General features: G+C 36.5%; 1 protein-coding gene across 1 annotated transcript in view; it reads right to left on the bottom strand.

Moving 5' to 3' along the window:
• The window catches only part of chas (chascon), a 472,926-nt gene that overhangs the window by 245,266 nt on the left and 203,257 nt on the right, over window positions 1–24,403 (bottom strand). The window contains exons 4-5 of the mRNA XM_069847044.1: window positions 22,092–22,261; window positions 2,939–3,103 (exon numbers count right to left, since the gene is read on the bottom strand). Of these exons, the coding sequence (XP_069703145.1) occupies window positions 2,939–3,103; window positions 22,092–22,261 (335 nt within the window). The remainder of the gene's footprint in view (window positions 1–2,938; window positions 3,104–22,091; window positions 22,262–24,403) is intronic.

Below are 24,403 nucleotides of genomic sequence, written 5' to 3'. Positions count from 1 at the left end.
TTTTTTTTTCATATAGCAGAGGGACAGTATTTTACACATACCAATTTTCATTATTGTACAAGATACAGTAATGGAGGAAAAAATGTTGATTATTTCCAAAAATTTTGCTGCTGTAAGCTGTATCTAACCCCTTAACCCATTAAGAGCAATTGCTGTGTAACTTTCGGCGCTGGACCCTGGACTCATTTTGTTGGCATTATCACCATATTATTCAGACGTTAGATACCCATAACAGTTGATAAAGCGTCGTAAAACAACCAATTAAAAATGACTGTCAAAGGAAAAACAGATCTTGCATACATCTCAAGTTTGATTAGGGAATTATGTTACTAGCTAACGAGATATCCATTGGGGTAGGAAAGGAACTGACTACTCTATTCCATTATTTCCTGGCTTAGTTTCCTCACGAGTAATGTCTTATTGGTATAATGTCCCAACTAGTCTTCGGATTGTTGATTAAACCTACATACATACCGAATTAACAGTAGCGGAGAGAAATGTTTGTAGGCGTACGAAAATTAATTTAAAAATCAATCGGAGAAAACCCTAGGATCCAGAAAGACAATTTCTAATTAATTGTTGATAGAACTTAAAATATATCAGATTAGCAGTCTTCATTATAATATAGAAATTCGACGCCCTAGATATTTGCTCTCAGTTTACGATAAGCGTGCATACGTAAATGTAATTATATCTGGGCATGCATGCATAATATAAAGTACCAAATTAATACAGATGGCACAGCAATGTCTGTAGCATAGTCTAATAAAGATATCTCCTGTCTCGCACTGTAATTTTAATGCCATAAATATCACGTTTGTAGGATGGATAGTAGTCACTGATCAGATCAGCCATTCCGTCTTAATCTTCATCTTTGGGCAACAGTAACGAATGCCGAACGTGCAAGAACGTGACGTTGCGAAATGCGTTCTTGATAAGCTGAAATGTTGTCCTTGCGACACATCTCGCCTCTCCATAAATCAAGTGAACTTCACTGAGTTCGAGAACAGCAAATAACCAACGACGTCCATAACTATAATGAAACTTATTCTCACTCACAGATATCAGATGTTTAATGCTCTTGGTCCCGTTGCTTTAAAACCCTGCCGGATGACTTTTCTCAGGTGAGTTTCTCACCCTGTTTCATTATCCACTTTTATAATATAATACAAAAATTACAAATTTTAGTAGACTGTTACAAGCAAAACAAAACATTATTGTGCTCTTTAATATTCGGTGCTATATTATCACGAAACGTTTCGCAGTGTACATCACCTTTTGTAGTAAATATTTAAAAGTAAGTAAAGTAAATCCATGGCGCTACAGCCCATGAAGGGCCAAGACCGACAACCGGCTGCTGGCCTCACGTCCACATGCCGAAGCAAAAGTGGACGATCATCCAACCACAGTAAATATTTATGAGTAGCAAATCATGTATGTATGTATGTATGCACGCATGCATGCATGCATGTATGTATGTATGTATGCATGTATGTATTTACGTACGTATTGTATTGTTTTGTATTGTATTGTGTGTATTGTATTCTACTGTATTGTAATGTGTTTTCTATTGTATTGTATGCATGTACTTTACTGTATTTGTATTGTATGTATGTCCTGTACTGTATTTGTATTGTATGTATGTCCTGTATTGTATTCTACTGTATTGTAATGTGTGTTTTCTATTGTATTGTATGCATGTCCTGTATTGTATTCTATTGTATTGTAATGTGTGTTTTCTATTGTATTGTATGCATGTACTTTACTGTATTTGTATTGTATGTATGTCCTGTACTGTATTTGTATTGTATTGTAATGTGTGTTTTCTATTGTATTGTATGCATGTACTTTACTGTATTTGTATTGTTTGTATGTACTTTACTGTATTTGTATTGTATGTATGTCCTGTACTGTATTTGTACTGTATTGTAATGTGTTTTCTATTGTATTTTATGCATGTACTTTACTGTATTTGTATTGTACGTATGTCCTGTACTGTATTTGTATTGTATTGTAATATATGTTTTGTGTTGTATTGTATTGCATTGCATTGTATTATATGCATGTACTTTGCTGTATTTGTATTGTATGTATGTCTTGTACTGTATTTGTATTGTATTTTAATGTGTGTTTTCTATTGTATTGTATTGCATTGTATTGTATGCATGTACTTTGCTGTATTTGTATTGTATGTCCTATACTGTATTTGTATTGTATTGTAATGTGTGTTTTGTATTGTATTGTATTGCATTCATGTACTTTACTATATTTATATTGTATGTATGCTCTGTACTGTATTTGTATTGTATTGTATGTGTGTACTTTATTCAATTTTATTGTATTTTTTGTATGTATGTATATAATTATGTACGTATGTATGTACTGTGTGTATGCATGTATTGTATTTACTATATTGCATTGTATGTATATACTTTACTGTGTGTGTGTATTGTATGTGTGTACTGTATTGAATTTTATTATATTTTGTATATGTATGTTATGTATGACTGTATGTATGTATGTATGTATGTACTCAATGAATGAATGTACTCATGCTCGCATGTAATATGTATTGTATTAATGTATGTTTATATGAATTATATTGTGTGTATTTTATTGTATGTAATTTGTATGTACATATGTATGTGTGTATGTACGAGAGTGTGTGTTGTGCGTGCGTGTATGTAAGAACTTAATGGTTCTTCAAAAATGTCATTAGCGACTGACTGAATTGGTTGACACGTTTCCGTCCCAAAACCAGAAGACTGCTGAAAGTTTTTCCTCTGCTCGATGACCCAACTCCAAGTCACTTATTACCTAGCGGTTTCGTAACACAACACGACTCGTTAGTGAAGATAAAAAAAACATCCGCGCGGCGGCCGGGCCGGTGTCTGTCATAGCTCTAGTCATGCACGCAGTGAAAGTGACAGTCTCTCACCTCGTCGGTGATGTCACCCAGGTGCTGGACGTCCTCGGTCTCCAAGCGCTCTTCCCGCTCCTCCCGACTCGTCACTTTGCGCTCCTTCACCTCTTTGACCAGACCTCCGGGTCCCGGGATCGCCACCCAGTCCGGTCCTGGCGGATCATCGCCCGTCGTCCGGTGCTGTAAGAGATCAGACGAGTCCCTGTTAAGCAATGTAACTTTTCTTTGAAATAAACATTTTGTTATTTTGTTACATTTGAAAAATATACCTCCATATTTCTATAGTAATCACCTCAAAAATGTATTAAAAAATGTAATTGTTTATCTTAAAATTTTGAAATACAATATCAAAACTGTGCTACTGACATATTAAAAAGAGTAAAATGTTATTTAAATATTAAATTTATCTTTCAAAATGGTTGAGATATAACATTTAATGAATTACCGGTACTGTTTTTTTTTATTTGTGCCCTAAAATTGTTTTTTTTAACTAATCTCCAATTTAGGTTATTGCATTAATGATATTTCTACATATTTAATTTATTGGTCTGACCCAATATTTTGGGTTTGCCCTGCGACACAGAATAGCTCACAATAAAATTTAAAATGAAAAATTATATAAACAGGTTTCAGACAGAAGTGATTAATACATAAGGAAAAAAAATAGAACCAAGTATAATTTAAATTGAATGTGCGCCATAAAGATGCTGACGAAATATCGCTACAGAAAATTTTATAATGGTAGTGACGATGGCATCTTGAAGATCTCTCGTCAGCTTGTATTTTTCTCTCCACTTTACAAAGGCTTTCGGAATGGTGCCTCTCGCTCCAAAGAAGAGACCGGTAACTGTGATTTTTTCAATGTTGTATTTCGCTGATAGGTACTGAATCGTGGGCTCGTAGATTTTCTTTTCCTCTTCGTTCACTTCAGATGGTTGAGTGGCTGAGATTTCAAATCTGATCGTGGGATCAATTATTTCGGCTGTCTGTTTATTTCTATTTATAGCTATGATATCGATCCTACGATTGCGTCCACCATCAGCAATACAATGAACTTCCTCGTGAACGTCTAGATTTTTGGATCGAAGTGCATCTGCGATCATAGAACGTATGATGTTGTGACGTTTTATTGTGCATAAATTTGGAAAAAAATCAAATTTAACCATCCTCTTCCCTTAACTGAATCCATAATGAATGATTTACTTTCTTGTGTCGGTCTCGGATTATCTGACACGTTTTTAATTATTGTATTTCGTATGATTTCGTTACACATGAAAGACGTTAATCACGGATTCTTTTAATCGTCATTGCCTCGCTCCTTTACCCTAGAGTCACTCATAATTATTGTTGCAGCGTTATTATGCGATCAAGGCTTGACTACTTGGTAATGGCGGATTTGGACATACATTTCTGGGTGTAACTTTATTTATTAATTAAGTAATCTTCCACATTTATAGTCCCGTCGCTCTTATTTCCGGCAGTCAATCATGTTGCAGGTCGGCTACATTTAAACGTGTGCGTCTTGTCATTCGCTGCTAATGACGTTATGTACTTCCTAAGGCTCGATAAATACTTAATATAATCGTCCGTCATTTTTGTTATTTCGTTGGCGTTCGCAGAAAGCACACGAGGACGTTATTTGCCGCGAAATTATTTGCTCAATTACAGTGCGTTTGATTTCTTATCATAGGAGCTACGATATGATATTGTTAACGGTGCGGCAAATAGATTCCTGATCTGGTATACCTTATTTTATTTCAAGGAGTGCAGTTCGGTGGCTCCTTTGAACACCCACTTACAGATTTATGACTTCCTACACAAACACCTCTGACAATTCCATCCTGTCCCCTCGTCCCAACATTGCACAGTTGCCACAATCCTGATGACCCTCGAAATTATGCAGTGAAACTGACGGGATTCTTGGAATTCGGAAAAGATGCGACAACTCTGCCTCCACGTGGATTTGACGGGAACCTGTCAATTCTTCTGAACGAGGGTTGTGATTGGTTACTAACAGTAGAAGACAAGATTTCCGTCACAGTAAGGAAGACATTTATTTATGACAGCCATTTAGTAGTGGGCAGTAGAAGGTCTGTCGGCAAAGTCTTTTCTATGAAACTGCACTCCATGAAATAAAATAAGGTATACTACCTACCTAGACTTTATAGAGCCTTCACTTCCTAAGGCATAAGCAAAGAGGAGGAGTCACGCCGGAAATAACAGCGACGCGACTATAGTAAGCCTACTGCATGGGTCAACTATAGCCACCGAGGACTACAAAAAGGAAACTCTAAATATATTTTCCCTTGCAACGGAGAAGGCTTTGCACGATATTAAGGAGTATCAGTTTGGTTGTTTCCATTGGGATAAAATAACAGCTGTATGAAATATGAGGCGTGGTGCAGTGAGCTTTATCGCTATTGAGTACCCTAACATGATTCATATCGTTGCAGGGTACGAGATATGCGAACATAAGACACGTCATTTACAAAGTTATTCTTGCGGAAGAAGACGTTTCACTTCTTTGGGCAGGTCCGTATTGAACGCAGTATCGCTTCCGGCAAAGGCATGAATCATGTGATATATAATCTTCTAAAATATGACGTACACTTTATTCTCAATTTCCATGGAAACAGTTCAATGTTAAACATTAGATCTGATCTGTTATTCACTCTTTATTCATGTTTTGCATATTATCCTATCATTTCAGGCAGTTTTGAACGATCTTCAACGTAGATAAGACTTCAATTGGTACTTAATATCTTTATTTAACTGTATTTGCATTTTACGGAATTTATAACCACATTAAAAATTATTTCGATGTAATTGAATTATTGTTGAAATTGAAATTGCAGAGAAATGAGAAATTAATGTACAAATTTCTATATAATACTGGAACATCCTAAAAAATTATAAGGCATTTTGATGTTTCATAAAAGTGGGAGAACATTCTGGCCATTTAAGCTTCGCAATATTTAGAAGTTCGTAACTTTAAAGGATTTTTATACTCCTGTAGCAAATTACCTAGAGACATTTTATTATTTTAATGTACTGAAGTACATATGATATTACCATACAGATATTCTGCGTCATCATACGATGAAAGAGTAATGGAACGAAGAAAAATTCTCTCCGGCGCCGGGATTTGAACCCGGGTTTTCAGCTCTACGTGCTGATGCTTTATCCACTAAGCCACACCGGATACTCAACCCGGCGTCGGACAGAATAGTCTCAGTTTAAGTTCCAACTCTTGGGTTCCGTCTAGTGGCCGCCCTCTGCACTACGTCATAGATGTCTATGAAATAATATATATATGTATTGCGTAAATCACTTCGTGATTTAAGACGGCGCTTATTCCGTCGGATCCCGGCCAACTAGTCACTCATAACGAGTGCACCTCAGCACATGTGTGGACTTCAGTTCTACGTTCATAGACATCTATGATGTAATGCAGAGGGCGGCCACTAGAGGGAACCCAAGAGTTGGAACTTAAACTGAGACGATTCTGTCCGACGCCGGGGTGGGTATCCGTTGTGGCTTAGTGGATAAAGCATCAGCACGTAGAGCTTAGAGCTGAAAACCCGGGTTCAAATCCCGGCGCCGGAGGGAATTTTTCTCCGTTCCATTACTCTTTCATCGTAGAGACATTTTACCTACATCCCTCCAATACAACTACCGTCATCACCATTGATATCACCACTTTCATTATCATTCCTAACACGACGATGACTATACAGTAAGCATCACTATCAGGATTACTGCCGTAATCAATACACTTTCAGCAGCAATAGGATGAAAACCTCCATCTCCAGCAGCATCAACACCATCGCTATCTCTAAAAGGATTACCGCTTCCATCACCACAGTCTTTATTAGAAATACACTTATTTCCACTATCACTATCACAATTTCCACCATCACTACTACTACATTTTTTCGCTAATAGGGTCACAATATGCATCATTATTAGGCTATCATTGTAATCATCATCATTACCATCTCGATCATCATCATTAACAATACTACTTTGTCGAATAACATAATTAACACCACTAATTTCTCGATCATCATTACAGAACTAATTTCTCGATCACCATCATTAACAGCTTACAGCAGTAAAATTTTGGAAATATTCAACATTTTTTCCCTCCATTACTGTATCTTGTACAACAATGAAAATTAGTATGTGTAAAACACTGTCCTTCTGCTATATGAAAAAAAATATTTTACTGCTGAAAGCTATACCTAACCCCTTAACACCACTAATTTCTCGATCTCCATAATTGACAACACTAATTTCCGGACCACCATCATTAACAACACTAATTTCTCGATCAGCATCCTTGCCACTAATTTCTCTATCACCATAATTAAAACCATTTATTTCTCGATGACCATCAGAAACAATACTAATTTTTCTATCATCATCATCATTAGTAACACCACTAATTTTTCGATTTCCATCATTAACATTACTGCTTTATAGATCAACATCATTAACACCAATAATTTCTCGTTCACCATAATAAAATTAACAACACTAATTTTTTATCTTCATCATTAACAACACTAATTTCTGTATCACCATCATTAAGACCACTACTTTCTCGATCACCATCATTAACACCACTAATTCTCGATCACCATTATCAAAAACACTAATGTGTCGATCACCATCATGAACACCACGACCGTGATATTAGCACCACTATCAAGAAGATCACCATAATTACCATCACCATCACCATCGTAATTACCATAAGCACCACTTCTAATACCAACATTAACACCACTACGACAGAAATCATCTACTATCATCATCGTCAGCACCTTTATCAACACCACCGCTTTCACCATCATTACCACCACTACTACAAAGATAATCACCATCCTTAGGACCATAATCATCACCACCTCCGTCAATATCATTAGCACCACCACCAAGATCATCAGTACAAACATTGCTAGGTACCACCGCAAATACCATTATCAGCATCATAATCACATCATCAAACCAACATCGCTACTACCATAACTTGAAACAGTATCATCGCCAAGACCACTAGGCCTGCACGGCTATCGGCACCACCACTGTCAGGACCAATACCACTATTACCACCACCATCACCACCATAAACATAGCAGTCGTTTATATCGTCAAAAATCCGGTTTTGTTGCCCGTTTCGTTCTCACATTATGTTCACAAGAAGTAGAATAAATTGTTTGGTCACATAATGAGAATGGTAGAAACTCTCCACCTAAAGACATCACAAAGCGAAGACAGGATGGGCAATGAGTGTGATCGAATTCAGTTAGATTTCTAGCCACTCATGTTACCACTGAAGTGAAAGAGGACAACTTGAAATACCTGTTTATTTCCGCGACGACAAGCTCATCTGCAGCCGTTGTTATATAAGCAACAAAATATGTAGTTCAAGTAATTAGACATAATATTCTGAGTTTAGATTCCGACCTTCGAAATAATAATAATAATAATAGTAATAATAATAATAATAATAATAATAATAATAATAATAATAATAATAATAATAGTAATAATAATACTTTATTGCCAGAACAAAGATACATATTGATTTTTTATATAAGAACTCTCCAGCACCCTCAGAAAGAGTAAGTTACATACTCGTGCTCAGGGGGCATTCCACATAAGTTAAAGTTAAGACATTTTATTGAATAACAGAGTAAAAAGTAATAAAAGAAAAAAAGACGAAGAAGAAACACATATCACAATAATTTAACTTTAAATTTTCTCTGTTAACAGCAATTTTTAATAGATTTTTTTAAATAAGGAACATTAGCAAATTGTATGTCTGGGAATTTATGTATTATCATGTTATAAAGCCTTGGACCGAAGTTGCTACTGTGATTATATGCTACAGTTGTAGTACATTTAGGAACTGTCAAGCATATGCTGTCTGATCTTTTGGTTTTATATTTATGTGAATATAAATTAAATATAATGTTTTATTTAGATAGATGATTCAAAGCTGAAATGATTTTATAAATAAATACTTACCTCTGCTTACTGTTTACCTCAAGGACAGGTACTGTATTTGCAATAACAGAGGCTTCAGTGATATCAATTTTGGTTATCAAGGATATTCACAACACAACTAATGACGTTCTCTACATAAAGGGATGTAAACCACATTAATAAGCATCTAGGATAACTTCATCAATATTCATAGCTAACAAACTTTCACTTTGAATATAAATTGGAGAACTAATCATAACATCGTGGGACCCACATCACGCTGTAGGGTTTATTGCTTATAAGAGTCGGGAATATAACAAGCTCTGCTACGCTCTGAATTGATTGATAATATTTCCTAGAAATTTCTGAAAATATTCTGTTAAAACGTTTAACATCTCGAATGTTTTGTAATAAAACTGCAGACCACCGATGTAGCTCAGTCGACTAAGGCGCTTATCTGCCGATGCGGAGTTGCGCTCGGGCGCGGGTTCGATTCCCTCTTGGGCTGATTGCCTGGTTGGCTTTTTTCAGAGGCTTTCCCCAACCGTAACGCAAATGTCAGGTAATCTATGGCGAATCCTTTGCCTCATCTCATCAAATATCTCGCTATCACCAATCCCATCGACGCTAAATAACCTCGTAGTTGATACAGCGTCGTTAAATAACCAAGTAAAAAATACATAAAACAGCAGTTGTGAATATTTACATAAGCGCACACAATCTACTTCAAGTATTAAATCATTCGGACTAGCTGGTTTACAGACTGATTACCAAATTGGGTTTCCTTTGATTTTTTCATAAACTGTAAGACAAATATCGGGTAATTCATGGCAAATTCACATTTTCATTTCCCAAGATAGAATCAAGCTGTCATCTCTTCCATCGATGCTAGATAACCTCACAGGCGATACAGGGTCATTACATAACCGATAAAAATATTTCTTTGACCTGTACATATTTTCTCCTCTGTCTTTCAGCACTTTACTTCCGTTGACTTTATTTGAAACTTGAGAACTTAATTAATTGTAACTTGCTTACTTTGTATGATTCTTATTTTGCTTGACTTTCCTGACTTCATTCATAAGTATTCTTTCCCATTTATTTATTACTTTCCTTTTTTTTTTTTAATTTATATCTTGTTCCATTCCAAAGTTTGTGTTCTCTTACGTCTGTATTTCCTGTTTTTTTTTTCCTTCAGATATTTCGATTTTTTCCTCTCTTTCATACTTTGCTATCCATTTCTTTCTTCTCTTGTTTTCTTTCGTTCATTATCCTTTCTATTTTCCCTCTTTATTTAACTTATTTATTTCTTGTTCTCGTTTAAGCTTTTATTTTCTTAATTTATTACTTCGTTTATTCTATTATTGTTTTCTTTCTTAATCTGCTATTGGTATTTTATACTTAATTCCTTTATTTCTTATTTCTTAAATCTCTCGTCCTTCGTCTTCTTTAACTCTAATTGCTCTCTGTTCTTATATTTTTTACGTAAAGCGTCTTTGTTCGATGTACAGTTGGTGAGAAAATCAACATTTTTAGCCTAACACGAAGTTCAAGATGTCTCCGCTAAATGCTGCACATGCCAAAGCGCACTGTGCTGCCATCTATCGAGAGTTACCTAATCTACTTACAAGTGAATAAAAAACGAACGTTATCTAATAAAAAACTAGCGTTGTCTGCATATAACTGTATACTGAGAAGGAAGTTGTGGGACAGTGAATCCCTAATAATAAAATAAATAACAATAAAATACAAAACAATAAAACATTGACGTATCCCAACATTCATTGGGATTCTGTGAATCTTCCATCAATTTTTCAACTTAAATCTTTTCCCCTTTGCCATTTTCTTTCCTTTCCTTCACTTCTTTCATAATGTATTTTCATTTTCTTTTTCTTTTTATTCCCGACTCTTCATATTTTTCTTTCTCTTATTTATTCCTTCGCTTTCTTTGTTCACGTGCTTCTTTCTTTTTCTGTTCACTCCCTTTTTTCCTTTCTTTTATCCTTGTAATTTTTTTTATTTTTCTTCCCCTTCGTCCACACTTGTGGAGTAACGGTCAGCGCGTCTGGCTGCGAAACCAGGTCGCCCGGGTTCGAATCCCGGTCGGGGCAAGTTTCCTGGTTAAGGTTTTTTCCGGGGTTTTCCCTCAACCCAATACGAGAAAATGCTGGGTAACTTTCGGTACTGGACCCCGGACTCATTTCACCGGCATTATCACCTTCATATCATTCAGACGCTAAATAACCTAGATATTGATACAGCGTCGTAAAATAACCCAATAAAAAATAAAATAAATCTTCCCCTTTTCTTAATTTCTTTCTTTTACTCTTTCCCTTTTCTGCTTACTAATTCTTTATTCATTACTTCCTGTATTTTGTCATTATTTCATTCCTTGTTTCTGTTTATTTTCTTCATTTCTTACTCATGTAGGTACTTATTGAAATTTCATTTCTTCTATCTTGATATCCTTCTTTTATCTTCTTTCCTCTTATTTTTTTCTTTCGTGATTTTCCTCGTGTTAATATTCATGCTTTTTACCGTTACTTACTTACTAATGTCTTTCTTATCTTGCAGTACCTTACTGTGTACATCTTATTGTTTTGTTCTTAACGTTATTTATTTAAATCCGTCGCTTTTCTTAATTCTTTCCCCTGTCATTTCCTTCTTTCTCTTATTCGCTTTCTTTGAAACATTCATTATTTTATGCATCTTCTAATTTTAGTCTTCTCGTTTGCTTTCTTTGCTCGTAGTATCTACTTTTCTGGTTTCTGTATCTTGTTTTCTGCTTTATTTTCTTTATTCTTTGTGTCTGGCTCCAGACGTCTTCGCTGTGGGGTGCAGTAACCTGCTTCATTTTTCTCCACACGGTGGACAGGGTAGATAGCCGTTGAAGCGTGGAGTGCAGGTGCATTGAAGCGAAATAGTCCGCTATATTAACACTTTTGTGCATTGTCAATATTTAAATATCTGTTCGCGAGCAAGTGCAGCTTCCACCTGACAGACTAGCTGCCGCAGCTTCCCACATCGGACCACCTGGCCTCCAGAAGGCCGCCGAGTTGTTACAACAAGAGTGATGATCATATCCACCTGGGCCCCGAAACGGCCACCCAGACAGGCCCGCAGGTCGTTGCCCCATCGACAGTAATGTCCATCTGTCATCGATACCGAAACAGGTGTCTCGGGCAACCAACAAATACGCCGTGTTCACGCGTGCGTTCTTCACACACTTGAGCAGCATGCTTTGCTGAGCCATGCATTATTCTGGCCGATAGTGACCTTCTGAACTTACAGGCAAAGAGAAACACGTGGCTCTTAACTGTAATTTCTTGAACTTGATTCACGTAGCCGTATTGTTATCATTAGAGATCGACACAATATGTAATTTATTTCGGCAAAATATGAACATTTGAAATTGCCTACTAACACTATTTATCTTTAACATTTTATTATATACGTTTACTCTTATTATGTCCTATTACTACCCATTGCCGTATTGTTGTTGTACATTCTAAATATTATTGTAATTATTACTGCACTAGACTAGACGGCATTTCGGAAGGCGGTCAGCTGCTATATGCGCCGTAGCATTTCTGGTATGTGACGTCACAAGCTTGTACAGTAGAACCAATCGGAATCAGTCTATAACAAGTACTTCTAGAGTTCGTTTGTTCACGTGTAAGTGTTTCAATACATTGAATAAGTAAAACTAACATTTACTGTGAGTGTGTAAGATAAATAAATGGAAGAAGAGAATGTAAAAAGACAAGTACTGCACAGACAGGCGCGGAAAATAGTGTTTAAGGTGTATAATTATTTTAAAAACATTGACGAGCAGAACGCTGCCGGCCATCTTGATGCTGGCTGCAACGTTGCCAACGCGCAAGAAACGACTGCAGAAGCATGTGGTGTGGGATTGAGAACCGTGCAAAGAATATTGTTAGTGAAGGAAAGAGCTTTTGTTTGGTGTCATGCTTACAGTAATCAATGGCTAAGATCATTATTGTCTTTTGTTAATTTTAATTCTCTTCTGCGCTATTTGTATTGCACGTGCGCCTGAAATACGATGTGGCAATACTGTACGCTGCCTTGCTCTCTCTATCTGTCTCTCTCGACGCAAACGCTAGCAGACTACCGCTTTCTGAACTACCGTCGACTCTAGTACCTCTGATTGAGGTTCTGGCTGATATGTACTGTAGTGGCAAAAAACCCGCACCGACGGAATAATCAAAGTCCCAAAATGAGCCACTGCGCATGACACGCCCGCATTCACAAGATAGCGAGTAATCTATTGAAATTGTTGTAGTTTCGACTGCTGGCGTAGCCCATTTCGAAAGCCATTAGAAAATAAACTGGCAAAATTTATGTTCTGGTAAAATATTGCTGCAATCAAAAAGTATTGGGAATAAATTTGAATAAGGAACAAAAAAGTTTCCTTCCCAGGCAGGATTCGAACCACGAAAGTCTTAGTTACCAGTCTATCGCGCTCTGGAGTGAACAAGGCTCTGAAATCAGCTACAAGGATCGGGCCGGTTTTTTTTTTTTTTTTTTTTTTTTGCCACTACTGTAAATCTATTTGTAGGCAGTACTTCTCACTTGACGAGATCGTAGAGATTTTTTTTTCTGTGTTGGCTGCAAATTTATCAAAATTCGTATTACTTAGTAGGCAGAGCAAGGAAGGCCTCTCGCCCCAGTAATATTGAGGAGATTACCGTTGCGAGTTGTGAAACCACTCATTACGTGTGGGTTGAGTTTTAAAGCGAAGTATTAATAAGATAGAATTACCTCTAGTAAGCTTTATTATAAACTACAAATATAAGTCTATGCTAGTATTCATATCAAATGCAGAATTCCGTAATTAGAACAATAGTAGAAATGATTTCAATATATTTGTAGCTGTTTCATATAAAGTTCTGCCAATTTAATTACATTTGATGATATGGCGTTGTTAACAGAAGAGGAAATGATACTAAAGGATATGCTACTGGAGCTAAATGACAGCTGTGAGCAGTATGGGATGAAGATAAATGCAAATAAGACGAAGAGCATCGTCATAGGAAGAAAAATACAGAAGGTAAACTTGCGAATTCTAAATGAGGCAGTAGAGCAAGTGGACAACTTCAAATACTTGGGGTGTACTATAAGCAGTAACATGAGCTGCTGCCAGGAAGTCAAAAGGAGGATAGCAATGGCCAAGGAAGCTTTTAATAGAAAAACGAGCATCTTTTGCGGACCTCTGGAAAAATAACTAAGGAAGAGACTAGTGAAGTGCTTTGTATGGAGTGTGGCATTGTATGAGGCAGAAACATGGACATTACGACGAAGTGAAGAGAAGCGAATAGAAGCATTTGAAATGTGAATATGGAGAATAATGGAAAGTGTGAAGTGGACAGACAGAATAAGAAATGAAGCTGTGTTGGAAAGAGTGGATGAAGAAAGAATGATGCTGAAACTGATCAGGAAGAGGAAAATGAATTGGCTGAGTCACTGGCTGAGAAGAAACTGACTACTGAGGGATGCACTGGAAGGAATGGTGAACGGGAGAAGAGTTCGGGGTAGAAGAAGATATCAGATGATAGACAACATTAAGATATGTGGATCATATGAGGAGACAAAGAGGAAGGCAGAATATAGGAAAGACTGGAGAAAGCTGGATTTGCAGTGAAAGACCTGCCCTTGGGTAAAACACTAAGTGAATGAATGAATTATCTATTTATACCAAATACTTTTACTTCATGGATTATTTCCGTGTATTTTAAATGGAAGTTCAAGAAAATAAACTGTGAACAATAGTACGTATAGTTAGCAGTTTGATAAAGGTACTGAATTTTTACGAAGAGCGTAAAACTCATAATGAAAAAGTTTGTGTTAACTTCGTGCCATTATTATTATTATTATTATTATTATTATTATTATTATTATTATTATTATTATTATTATTATTATTATTTTTGTATTTCCTGCAATTTCCTGTCATCTTTTCTAACTTTTTATTTTATTTTCCATTTTTCTTATTCGTTTCTCGTTAGCTACCGTTCTTCTTGTGCCCTTCATTCTCAGTTGTTTCTTTTCTGTCTTCATTTCTTTATCTTCCTATCTTTATCTCTGTCTTCTTTTTCGTTTCTTTTTATTTCTGTGTTTTTTTACTGTCCATTTTTTGCTCATTTATTCCGTTCCTTCCTATATCGTGCTCTTTTTTGTTTTCCTGTGTTTTTCTATTTTCTCTCTCTTTTCTTCTTTCTTTCTCCTTCATTGTTTCTCCCTTCTTCATGTAATTTTTCTCCTTACCATTGTTCCTTTATTTTCTCTCTGTTATTACTTCTATTTTCCAGTGGCGTAGCATGAAATTTTGAGCAGGGGAAGCTAACTCAAGTTGTCTTTAATGCAATATGAGAAAACGTATTACAAAAATACAGTCTTAAAATAAATAGTAGTCAATGTCAAGCCAGCAGTCGAAGATTGGTTGGAACATCGTAAGTAACACCAATAAGGCATGACCTCAAATGATACGTAGTAAAATATGATTTCACGGTTTACACATATCTCTTAACAAATAGACACGTATACGTATAACATTAGCTCACTCCCTGTCATACTTAGAGAAATCACAATATTAGTATCATTACGTAAGTATGCGTCTGTCCTTTGGTTATGTCCTTCATTGATAGCAAGTAAGTCGGTCATTTGTTTTTTAAATCACACTTTTGTTCGTAAGTCAGTCATGATAATACAATTGTCCTAAAAGAAAAGGCAAGTAAATTAGTGTCAGAAACTGTTATTTCGCTCATTATTTATTATATCAGCCACAATGCACACTAACACTTCAACTGAACACAACTGACGAAAAGGGATAACTCGGAAACTACTTATTTTAAATGTTAAAGCTAGCTTCCTGCGAGTCTTGCGACTAGGGTAGTTTAGATAGAAAGGGATAGAAAATCTGCGGGGTGGATTACACAGAAGAAACCAGCCTGCTTGGAAGCTGGTGTGTGCAGGCTTCTTGTTTACTGCTGCATCACAAATCATCCTGAGCTGCCGCATCACAATATATAACGCGTAAATATAAATTCTATTAAAATTAATAAATAATTTTGTCCATAAACTGCAGGTTTATTATGAAATTATTATTAACTGGGAAGCTAAGCTTTTTAGCTTACATTGACGCTACGCCACTGCTATTTTCCTAATTAGTTGAATATCTACTTATTCCATTTATTTATTTGTAATGTTTTGTGCCATGTCTCTCAAAGCATGTAAGACGTTTTGTTCTGGGCTGAGATGAAGGATTACGGCCAAACGAGTTTCCCTCGAAATCACGACCCAGCAAGTGCACATAGATGTCCTCTCCCGCGCGGCATGGCGGCCGATGACCCACTCGTGCCAACAAGCCTGGGGGCACCTCTGATATGAGCATCTTATGCGTGGGACTCTGCTGCTCGCCCGGCTGCCTGCCTGCATGTTTGTTTTCATTTTGTATAAATAGGGGCAATGAACCTCACTCACATGTCCATAACTCTGGTCAGGCAAGTTACCAAAAGCCGAAAAGCTGCGCCCGACACGTAGGCTACTCCGACCTACTAAACCTGGTTTCGGTTTCATTAAAGAATTATCCAAATTCCAAACCGTACAGTGCGCATGTTCAACTGCGGTTTTATTGCTCTCTCTCTCTCTCTCTCCCGTGAAATAATTACTGTCTGGTTTTGAATTTGCCACTTCGCACAGAATCTAAATTGAGTACAGAAGCTGAGGATATAACCTCATATAGTGCAGTGAGTGCGAGTAGAATTATCGGTTCCATATTTTTCGACACAACAGTTGATTCACACGTTTATGTAACTTCAATTTTAAATAAATTCAATTTTTTCCGCAACTAACAAGAAATGAACGATTGAGTGGCTGGTTTCAGCAGGATTCAGCTACAGCGCACACCGCTGTGAATTCTAATGCATGAATTGCGAAGTGTATTTGGTGACTAATTAGTCGAGGATTGTGGCCACCTCGTTCCCCTGACCTATCTCCATGCGATTTTATGGGGAAGGTTAAAGAATAAAGTGTACGCATCAAATCCGCACACGTTACAAGAATTGAAGGACAACATCACGAGAAAAATACAGGCAATCAGTGAACATGAACTTTTGCGAGTGAACCAGAATTGTTTTCGGAGATATAGAGAATGTGTTCGAGTTGAAGGTCATCACTTTCAAAAAGAGTAGTTAGTGTTCCGTACCCATGACTTGCCGGTCGTTTGCGTGTAACTCTGGCGGCAGGCGCGCCAATCTTCACTCAGTCGAAGGCCGCCGCGAAACGATCCGGCTGAGCCTCGAACGCACTGTATATCCAAAAACTACGTTTACGACTTATTTTATAAAGAAAAATGATATAGTTATTATGAGATCTTAACTATTCTCTTTAAATTACCATCGATTCTTCAGAGACAGAGAATTTACGATTGCGAAAATAGATGCGTGGCGAAGTGGCAGTAGTGGAGGAAACAAAATTAGTGGTTTGTTATATTGTTTTCTCCGAAATAAGCTTACAACCACGAGTGTGTGGAATCAAAACACAGTCTGTTTAATGGTAATAATATTAATATTAAAAATACACATAATAATAGCAATACCTATTTTCACAGAACGGTTATAACCAGGGAAAGGATTTATATGTAAATACATATTTACTTATAAAGCTAATATAATTTATATTTTGCATTATCTTTATGTTTCACAATGTGTAGGGTTGAAAAATCCTACTTTTATTTTCCATATTTTTCCATATTTTAGAGTTTAGTACATATTTTCGTTAATTTCCATATATTTTCCATATTTCATATAAAACAGTCCATATTATATTAGGTTTAACAATAAAACAAAACAAAATTCCATTAACTTTTAAAAATACATTTCAACAATAGAGATTTAAACACATGTTCAGTAATCCCTTTAACATCAGAGTTATTTGAAAATTAGCAGTCCTATCAACAATGGGAAAGTAAGTTACAAAACTGTATTAATTTAATTTAAAATTTTTAACAGACTTCAGTTGTGCAGCTCAACAGTTAAATGCCAGTCAGAGTACACATAGGTTCAGTTTTGTAAATCATACTATAAAGACGGTAAATATGCCAAAAGTACGTCATTCAGTCAATTTAAAATCAAAACTAACAAGTTACATTTCAGAATTTAAAGAAGATGGTTTATCAACTGACAATAAAATATTACTTTGTAATTTGTGTCAGTGTGCAGTATCATCTACACAAAAGTTCCTGGTGCAACAACACATTACAACTAGTAAACATCAGGCCAACAAACAACTAAATTCCAAGCAGAGACAATTGTTTTTAACACAACCAACAACATCGAATGTAAGATCTGAGTTTAACATCGACCTGTGCCGTTCTCTCATCTCTGCTGATATTCCTCTCTACAAACTAAAGAATAAGGTCTTCAGGGAATTCCTTGAAAAATATACTCAACATACAATCCCGGATGAGTCAACACTTAGGAAGACGTATGCTCCATCCATCTACGATGAGACAATACAGAAGATAAGAGATGAAATTAAAGATAGTTCAATTTGGGTTTCCATTGATGAGACTCCCGACAAAGAAGGTAGACTTGTTGGTAATGTAGTTATCGGTTTGTTAAGTGAACAATATTCTGAACGAATTCTTTTACATTGTGATGTTCTAGAAAAGTGCAATAACAAAACTATAGTTAAACTGTTCAACGAAGCTATGGGTATCCTGTGGCCAAAGGGTATTATGTACGATAATGTGTTATTCTTTATTAGCGATGCTGCCCCTTATATGGTCAAAGCTGGACAAGCATTATCTGTTGTATATCCTAAATTGACTCATTTTACTTGTGTGGCGCATGCATTTCATCGTGTGGCAGAAGTGGTCAGAGACAATTTCCCTAAAGTAGATTTGTTGATTTCATCAGTGAAAAAAGTATTTCTCAAAGCTCCCAGTAGAGTTAACGTGTTGAAAGAAATGTACCCTGAAATTCCATTGCCACCAAAGCCAATTTTAACTAGATGGGGTACATGGCTAGAAGCAGTTGAATATTATGCCGAACATATAGACTCTATTAACAATGTTCTCCTTGCATTGGACTCTGAAGATGCAGTCTCAATTGATACTGCGAAAACAGTTACCTGTGACATAAGTGTGAAGAATGACTTAGCTCACATTCAGCATACATTTTCATGCATCATAAAAACGCTCAAAAGTCTCCAAAATAGGCACCTTTCACTATCTGAAAGTTTTGAAATTATAAATAGTACTGTGGAACAACTGAATCGTGGTAGAGGTAAAGTTGCGGATGCAGTAAGAGCTAAGGTGGACACTGTACTTTCAAAAAACCCTGGATATGAAGAACTACAAAAGGTTGTTGCTGTGATGAGTGGTGAATCAACAGTGAAGATTAACTTGGACTTATCCCCAGCAGACATTGTGAAATTGAATTATGTACCAGTTACTTCTTGTGACGTCGAACGCTCTTTTAGTCAGTATAAATCTATCCTCAGAGACAATAGAAGAAGATTCACTTTTCAGCACTTGAAAGAAATGTTTGTAACCTATTGTTATGGTAACAGACAATAAAAATTGTGTTTTGTTGAAACTACATTGGAAGATAAGGTACGTCCATTATATTTTTTGTTTAGTTTGATTAAAATGTACCAATATTTAACGTACATAGTCATTTTTTTATAATTTTAAGTCCATATTTAATTCCATATTTTGGTAAAAATCCATATTTAATTCCATATTTTGGTAAAAATAACTACATATATATTTACATATTTCATATATTTTTAGTCCATATAAATCCGTTCCCTGGTTATAACCATATCAATTACTGACTAGTACATAATGATACATTGTAGAATTTTATAGAATGTGGTACATATCAAGTAATAAATTAATATAAGTACTGAAGCATGTCTATTTCTTATACGTGACTAGAATTGAAATATGGATATGGAGAAGAATGGAGGATGTGAAATGAGCAGACAGAATAAGAAGCGAAGTTGTGCTAGAAACAGTGGGTGAAGAAAGAATAACGCTGAAACTGACTAGGAAGAGAAAAAGAAATTGGTTGGGTCACAGGCTAAGAAGAAGCTGCGTACTGAAGGATACAATGGAAGGAATTATGAACGAAAGGAAAGTTCGGGTAGAGGAAGATATATGATATGCAACATTAAAATATATTAATCGTATGCGAAGACAAAGAGGAAGGAGGAAAAGAGGGAAATTGGAGAATGCTTGTTTTGCAGTGAAGGACCTGCCCTTGGGCAGAAAACTATGAATGAAAAAAATAAATGTACACATACAGTAGGGCCTACTGTACATTGGGATCATAAATTTGAGACAGTTTTTTTTTTGTTTTTCTTTTTTTTTTTTTTTTTTACAAAATGATTTAGCCTATAGAGGGTAAAAAATACGATTATATCCGTTTTCAGACATGATGAATCCAAGAATGGAAAAATAGGTGACTAAGCTTTATAAATGAAAAATGTAGTTTTTGTAAACACGTTAAAATATTCCTTTTTTGACCACCTATTATTTCTTAAAAGTAAAAGATATAATTATATCCGTTTTGGTACCTAAGAATCCAAAAAAAAATATATATATAAAGATGGGTACACTCTTTACTTACTTACAGCTCATGCATTTTGTCAAGACACTCCCCGACTCTTCCTACAGAGCTGCGCACGAAATCGGTTGAATGTACTTACGAATTATAGGGGAATGGGTTAGCTTTTGTCTTGAACTCGGTAGACACACGCCCAACCTTCCCTTCTACTACTACCCCCTCCACATAAACGTTGTTCCCATACTGCACATCGCGATGGTTTTGAAAAAATGCAAGATCTGTACAAATGACTTTTAAGGAACCCACAGGTTCCTTGCCGCCCTCACACAAGCCCGCCATCGGTCCCTATCCTGTGCAAGATTAATCCAGTCTTTATCATCATATCCCACCTCCCTTAAATCCGTTTTAATATTATCCTCCCATCTACGTCTCGGCCTCTCCAAAGGTCTTTTTCCCTCCTGTCTCCCAACTAACACTCTATATGCATTTCTGAGTTCGCCCATACTTGCTACATGCCCTGCCCATCTCAAACGTCTTGATTTAATGTTAGGTACACTCTTTATAAATTTAAAAAAAGTGGTTTGTGTAAACATGAATAATTTCGAGGGAAAAATTTTTCCGGGGCCGGGCATCGAACCCTGGACCTTTGGTTAAACGTACCAACGCTCTCCCAACTGAGCTACCCGGGAACTGTACCAAACACCGATCCAATTTTTCCCTCTATATCCACAGACCTCAAAGTGGGCTGACAACCGTCAAGCAACCAACATTGAGTGCACACTAAACTCTATGTGACTCGAAATTATTCAAATCAACTTCACAGGAAGTTATACCTGAAAGCTTGATTTGCATAATACACATCACTGTACGTTAACAGAAAACCACAATTTAAGTCACACAGAGTTAGTGTGCACTCATTGTTGGTTGCTTGACATTTGTCAGTACACTTTGAGGTCTGTGGATATAGAGGGAAAAATTGGATCGGTGTCTGGTAGAGTTTCCGGGTAGCTCATTTGGGAGAGCGTTGGTACGTTTAACCAAAGGTCCCGGGTTCGATGCCCGGCCCCGGAACAATTTTTCTCTCGAAATTATTCAAATCAACTTCACAGGAAGTTATACCTGAAAGCTTGATTTGTGTAAACATGTTGAAAATATTCCTTTTTTCATCACCGCTAGTTTATAAATGGTGAACAAAATGACGATATCCGTTTTAAGACCTAAATAATCCAAAAATGGAAAGGTAGATACATTCTTCATGAATGAAAAATTTAGCTTTTGTGAAAATATTCTAAATATTCCCTTTTTTATCTACTATATCTTCTTTATATAGAGTTTCCCATAAAATCAATAATGGTAAAGCTATAAAGAATATTCCATGCTTCCATACAATCTACAAAATTTTCTCAACGTCTGCAAAAGAGTTTATAGTGTGAAGGAGACGTTAATAATATTACTACAACTGTAACAGACGCATTCTTGAAGAGTAAACATGTCTAAACTTCTGGGTGGAGGTTTGGCGAAGTGAAAGGGCATTCGCTGAGTACAAATGAGTCCCTGCTACGTTTTGACACTATACTGACCTCGGTCTGCTTGTGCTCCTGCTTCTCGGTGTCTTCGGTGGTGTTGGTGGTGACTATGGGCCCCGAGTCGCCCACCACTTTTCCATCCTCCAGCACCACCTGCCTCTTGACGCGCGTCTCGATTTGACGCGTCGTCGTCAACTCCGTCTTCTTCTTTGTTACCCATTCCTCTGTAAAGCAGAAGCATTGAAAAGGGATATAAATACGAAATCTAAATCGACATTTATATCCTAAGATGGAAGAAAAGTTGGAAGAAGAGCAGTTTGGCTTCAGGAAGGGAAAAGGGAAAACGTACGAGAGATGCAATTGGACTGCTACGAACAATTGTCGAAAGATACCTATGGTGCGTCCCAGGCATCTGTGGAGTAGAAAGGCGAAAGAAAACCTCTGCGCAAGTGATATGTGGGAGGGATAGGACCAATAACTGCTCTGGGGTAGGCATTGCTTGAACGAAGCGAGCAATCGCTTGCAGGAGGGGATAATTTCTATCTGAACTCTAATCCACCTCCTACCACAAGCATCTTACCCCTTCGCAGACTCGAGTTGATCCTGTCCGCAATACACTCCGGCACAGATAGACTCCGCTCCCATATGCGCGAAGTTACTCCACAGATTCCTGAGACGGACCATAGATAAGAATAAAGAAGTGTATGTAGTATTTGTGGACTTAGAAAAGACTTTTGACAGAGTGGATTTAAATAAACTGATAGGGTTCCTAAAGATAATTGGTGTGGATTGGAAAAAGAGAAGACTGTTCTTTGTTCGAAACAACGAGTCAAAGTCAGGATAGGAGAAGAAATATCAGAAGGAAGTGAAATTGGAAGAGGAGTACGTCAAGAAAGCCCTTTATCACCAACCCTGTTCAACATCTACTTGGAGGATTTAGTAAAGAACTTTTTCAGAACATGGGAGGAGTGATAGTAGGAGGAAGAAGAATAATAAAGTGCATAAGATTTGCTGATGATATGGCCTTGTTAGCAGAAGAGGAGATGATACTAAGAGATATGCTACTGGAACTGAACTAAATGATTTCTGTGAACAGTATGAGATGAAGAAAAATGCAAATAATACGAAGACTGTGGCCATAGAGAAAAGAGTAAAGAAGGTAAACGTGCGAATTCTAAATGAAAATGGAGAAAGTTACACAACGTAGAACTGCACGCATTGTATTCTTCACTTAACATAATTAGGAACATTAAGTGGAGACCTTTGAGATGGGCAGGGCATGTAGCACGTATGGGGAATCCATAATTGCATATAGAGTGTTAGTTGGGAGGCCGGAGGGAAGATGATTTTTTTTTCACTTCAATTTGTTATATATATCCAGGTAGCTACATTACATGGTATTCCAGGTGTGAACTCAAAAGACGGAGAATTCAATATTTCACTAATAATTGGAGGGCTGAAAGTTTTTTTTTTTTTTTTTTTTTCGTTTTTAATAAATGTGTGTTAAATACAGTCTCAGTCCAACAAATATTGTCTATTGACCATACTGCACATTTACCAGTATCTAACGAACTTTTAATGTTATTTATTTGGAAAGTAATATTCATACTGAGTTAATATTCCAATTCCAAAGTAATTGTATTTTCCAAAATGTCCATTAATCTCCGCCAAGAGTACAAATTAATCACCAACAAACACGCCGACACCAATATTAAAAAACATAAATGATAAAATTAATCTCCATAAATACCTGCCCCTGCCTATAGTGTACTAATTAGTTGGAAGACCTGAGAGAAAAAGACCTTTGGGGAGGCCGAGACGTAGATGGGAGGATAAAATTAAAATGGATAGAGGGAGGTGGGATATGATGCCAGGGACTGATCTTGCCCAGGATAGGGAACGATGACGGGCTTATGTGGGGGCGGTAATAAACCTTTGAGTTCTCTAAAAAGCCATTTGTAAGTAAGTAAATAATCAAGGTGATACATTCTTATTATCAGTACAGTCAAAATTCGTGACTCGCGAAATTGCGAAAAACCAAAAAACCAAATAAACATAGTTTAAAACATGGTTCACATAAAAAATCATATAATTACACGTTTCAACTTGCGAAACACTCGCGAAAAATCGCAAATATCCTATGTCTCGCGAATTTAGCATATTTTCTGTCGTAATTCGCGAAAAGACGCAATTTTTCAGCAATTAATAAATACATTATCTAAATTTGGAAATTTTAGAAGTTCTGTTTGAAAAATGCACAAGGTTTGGAATGCTGGCGCTAGATGGTGTGAGTTGAAATGGTTCGTAAATATGTGATACAACTGAAAGCAGTTTGAAACCTCTCTTTGATCAGGTGCCAACCTTAA

This window comes from Periplaneta americana, chromosome 15 (genome assembly GCF_040183065.1).
Source record: "Periplaneta americana isolate PAMFEO1 chromosome 15, P.americana_PAMFEO1_priV1, whole genome shotgun sequence".
Taxonomy (NCBI): Eukaryota; Metazoa; Arthropoda; class Insecta; order Blattodea; family Blattidae; genus Periplaneta; species Periplaneta americana.
This window is presented reverse-complemented; position numbering and strand designations above follow the sequence as displayed.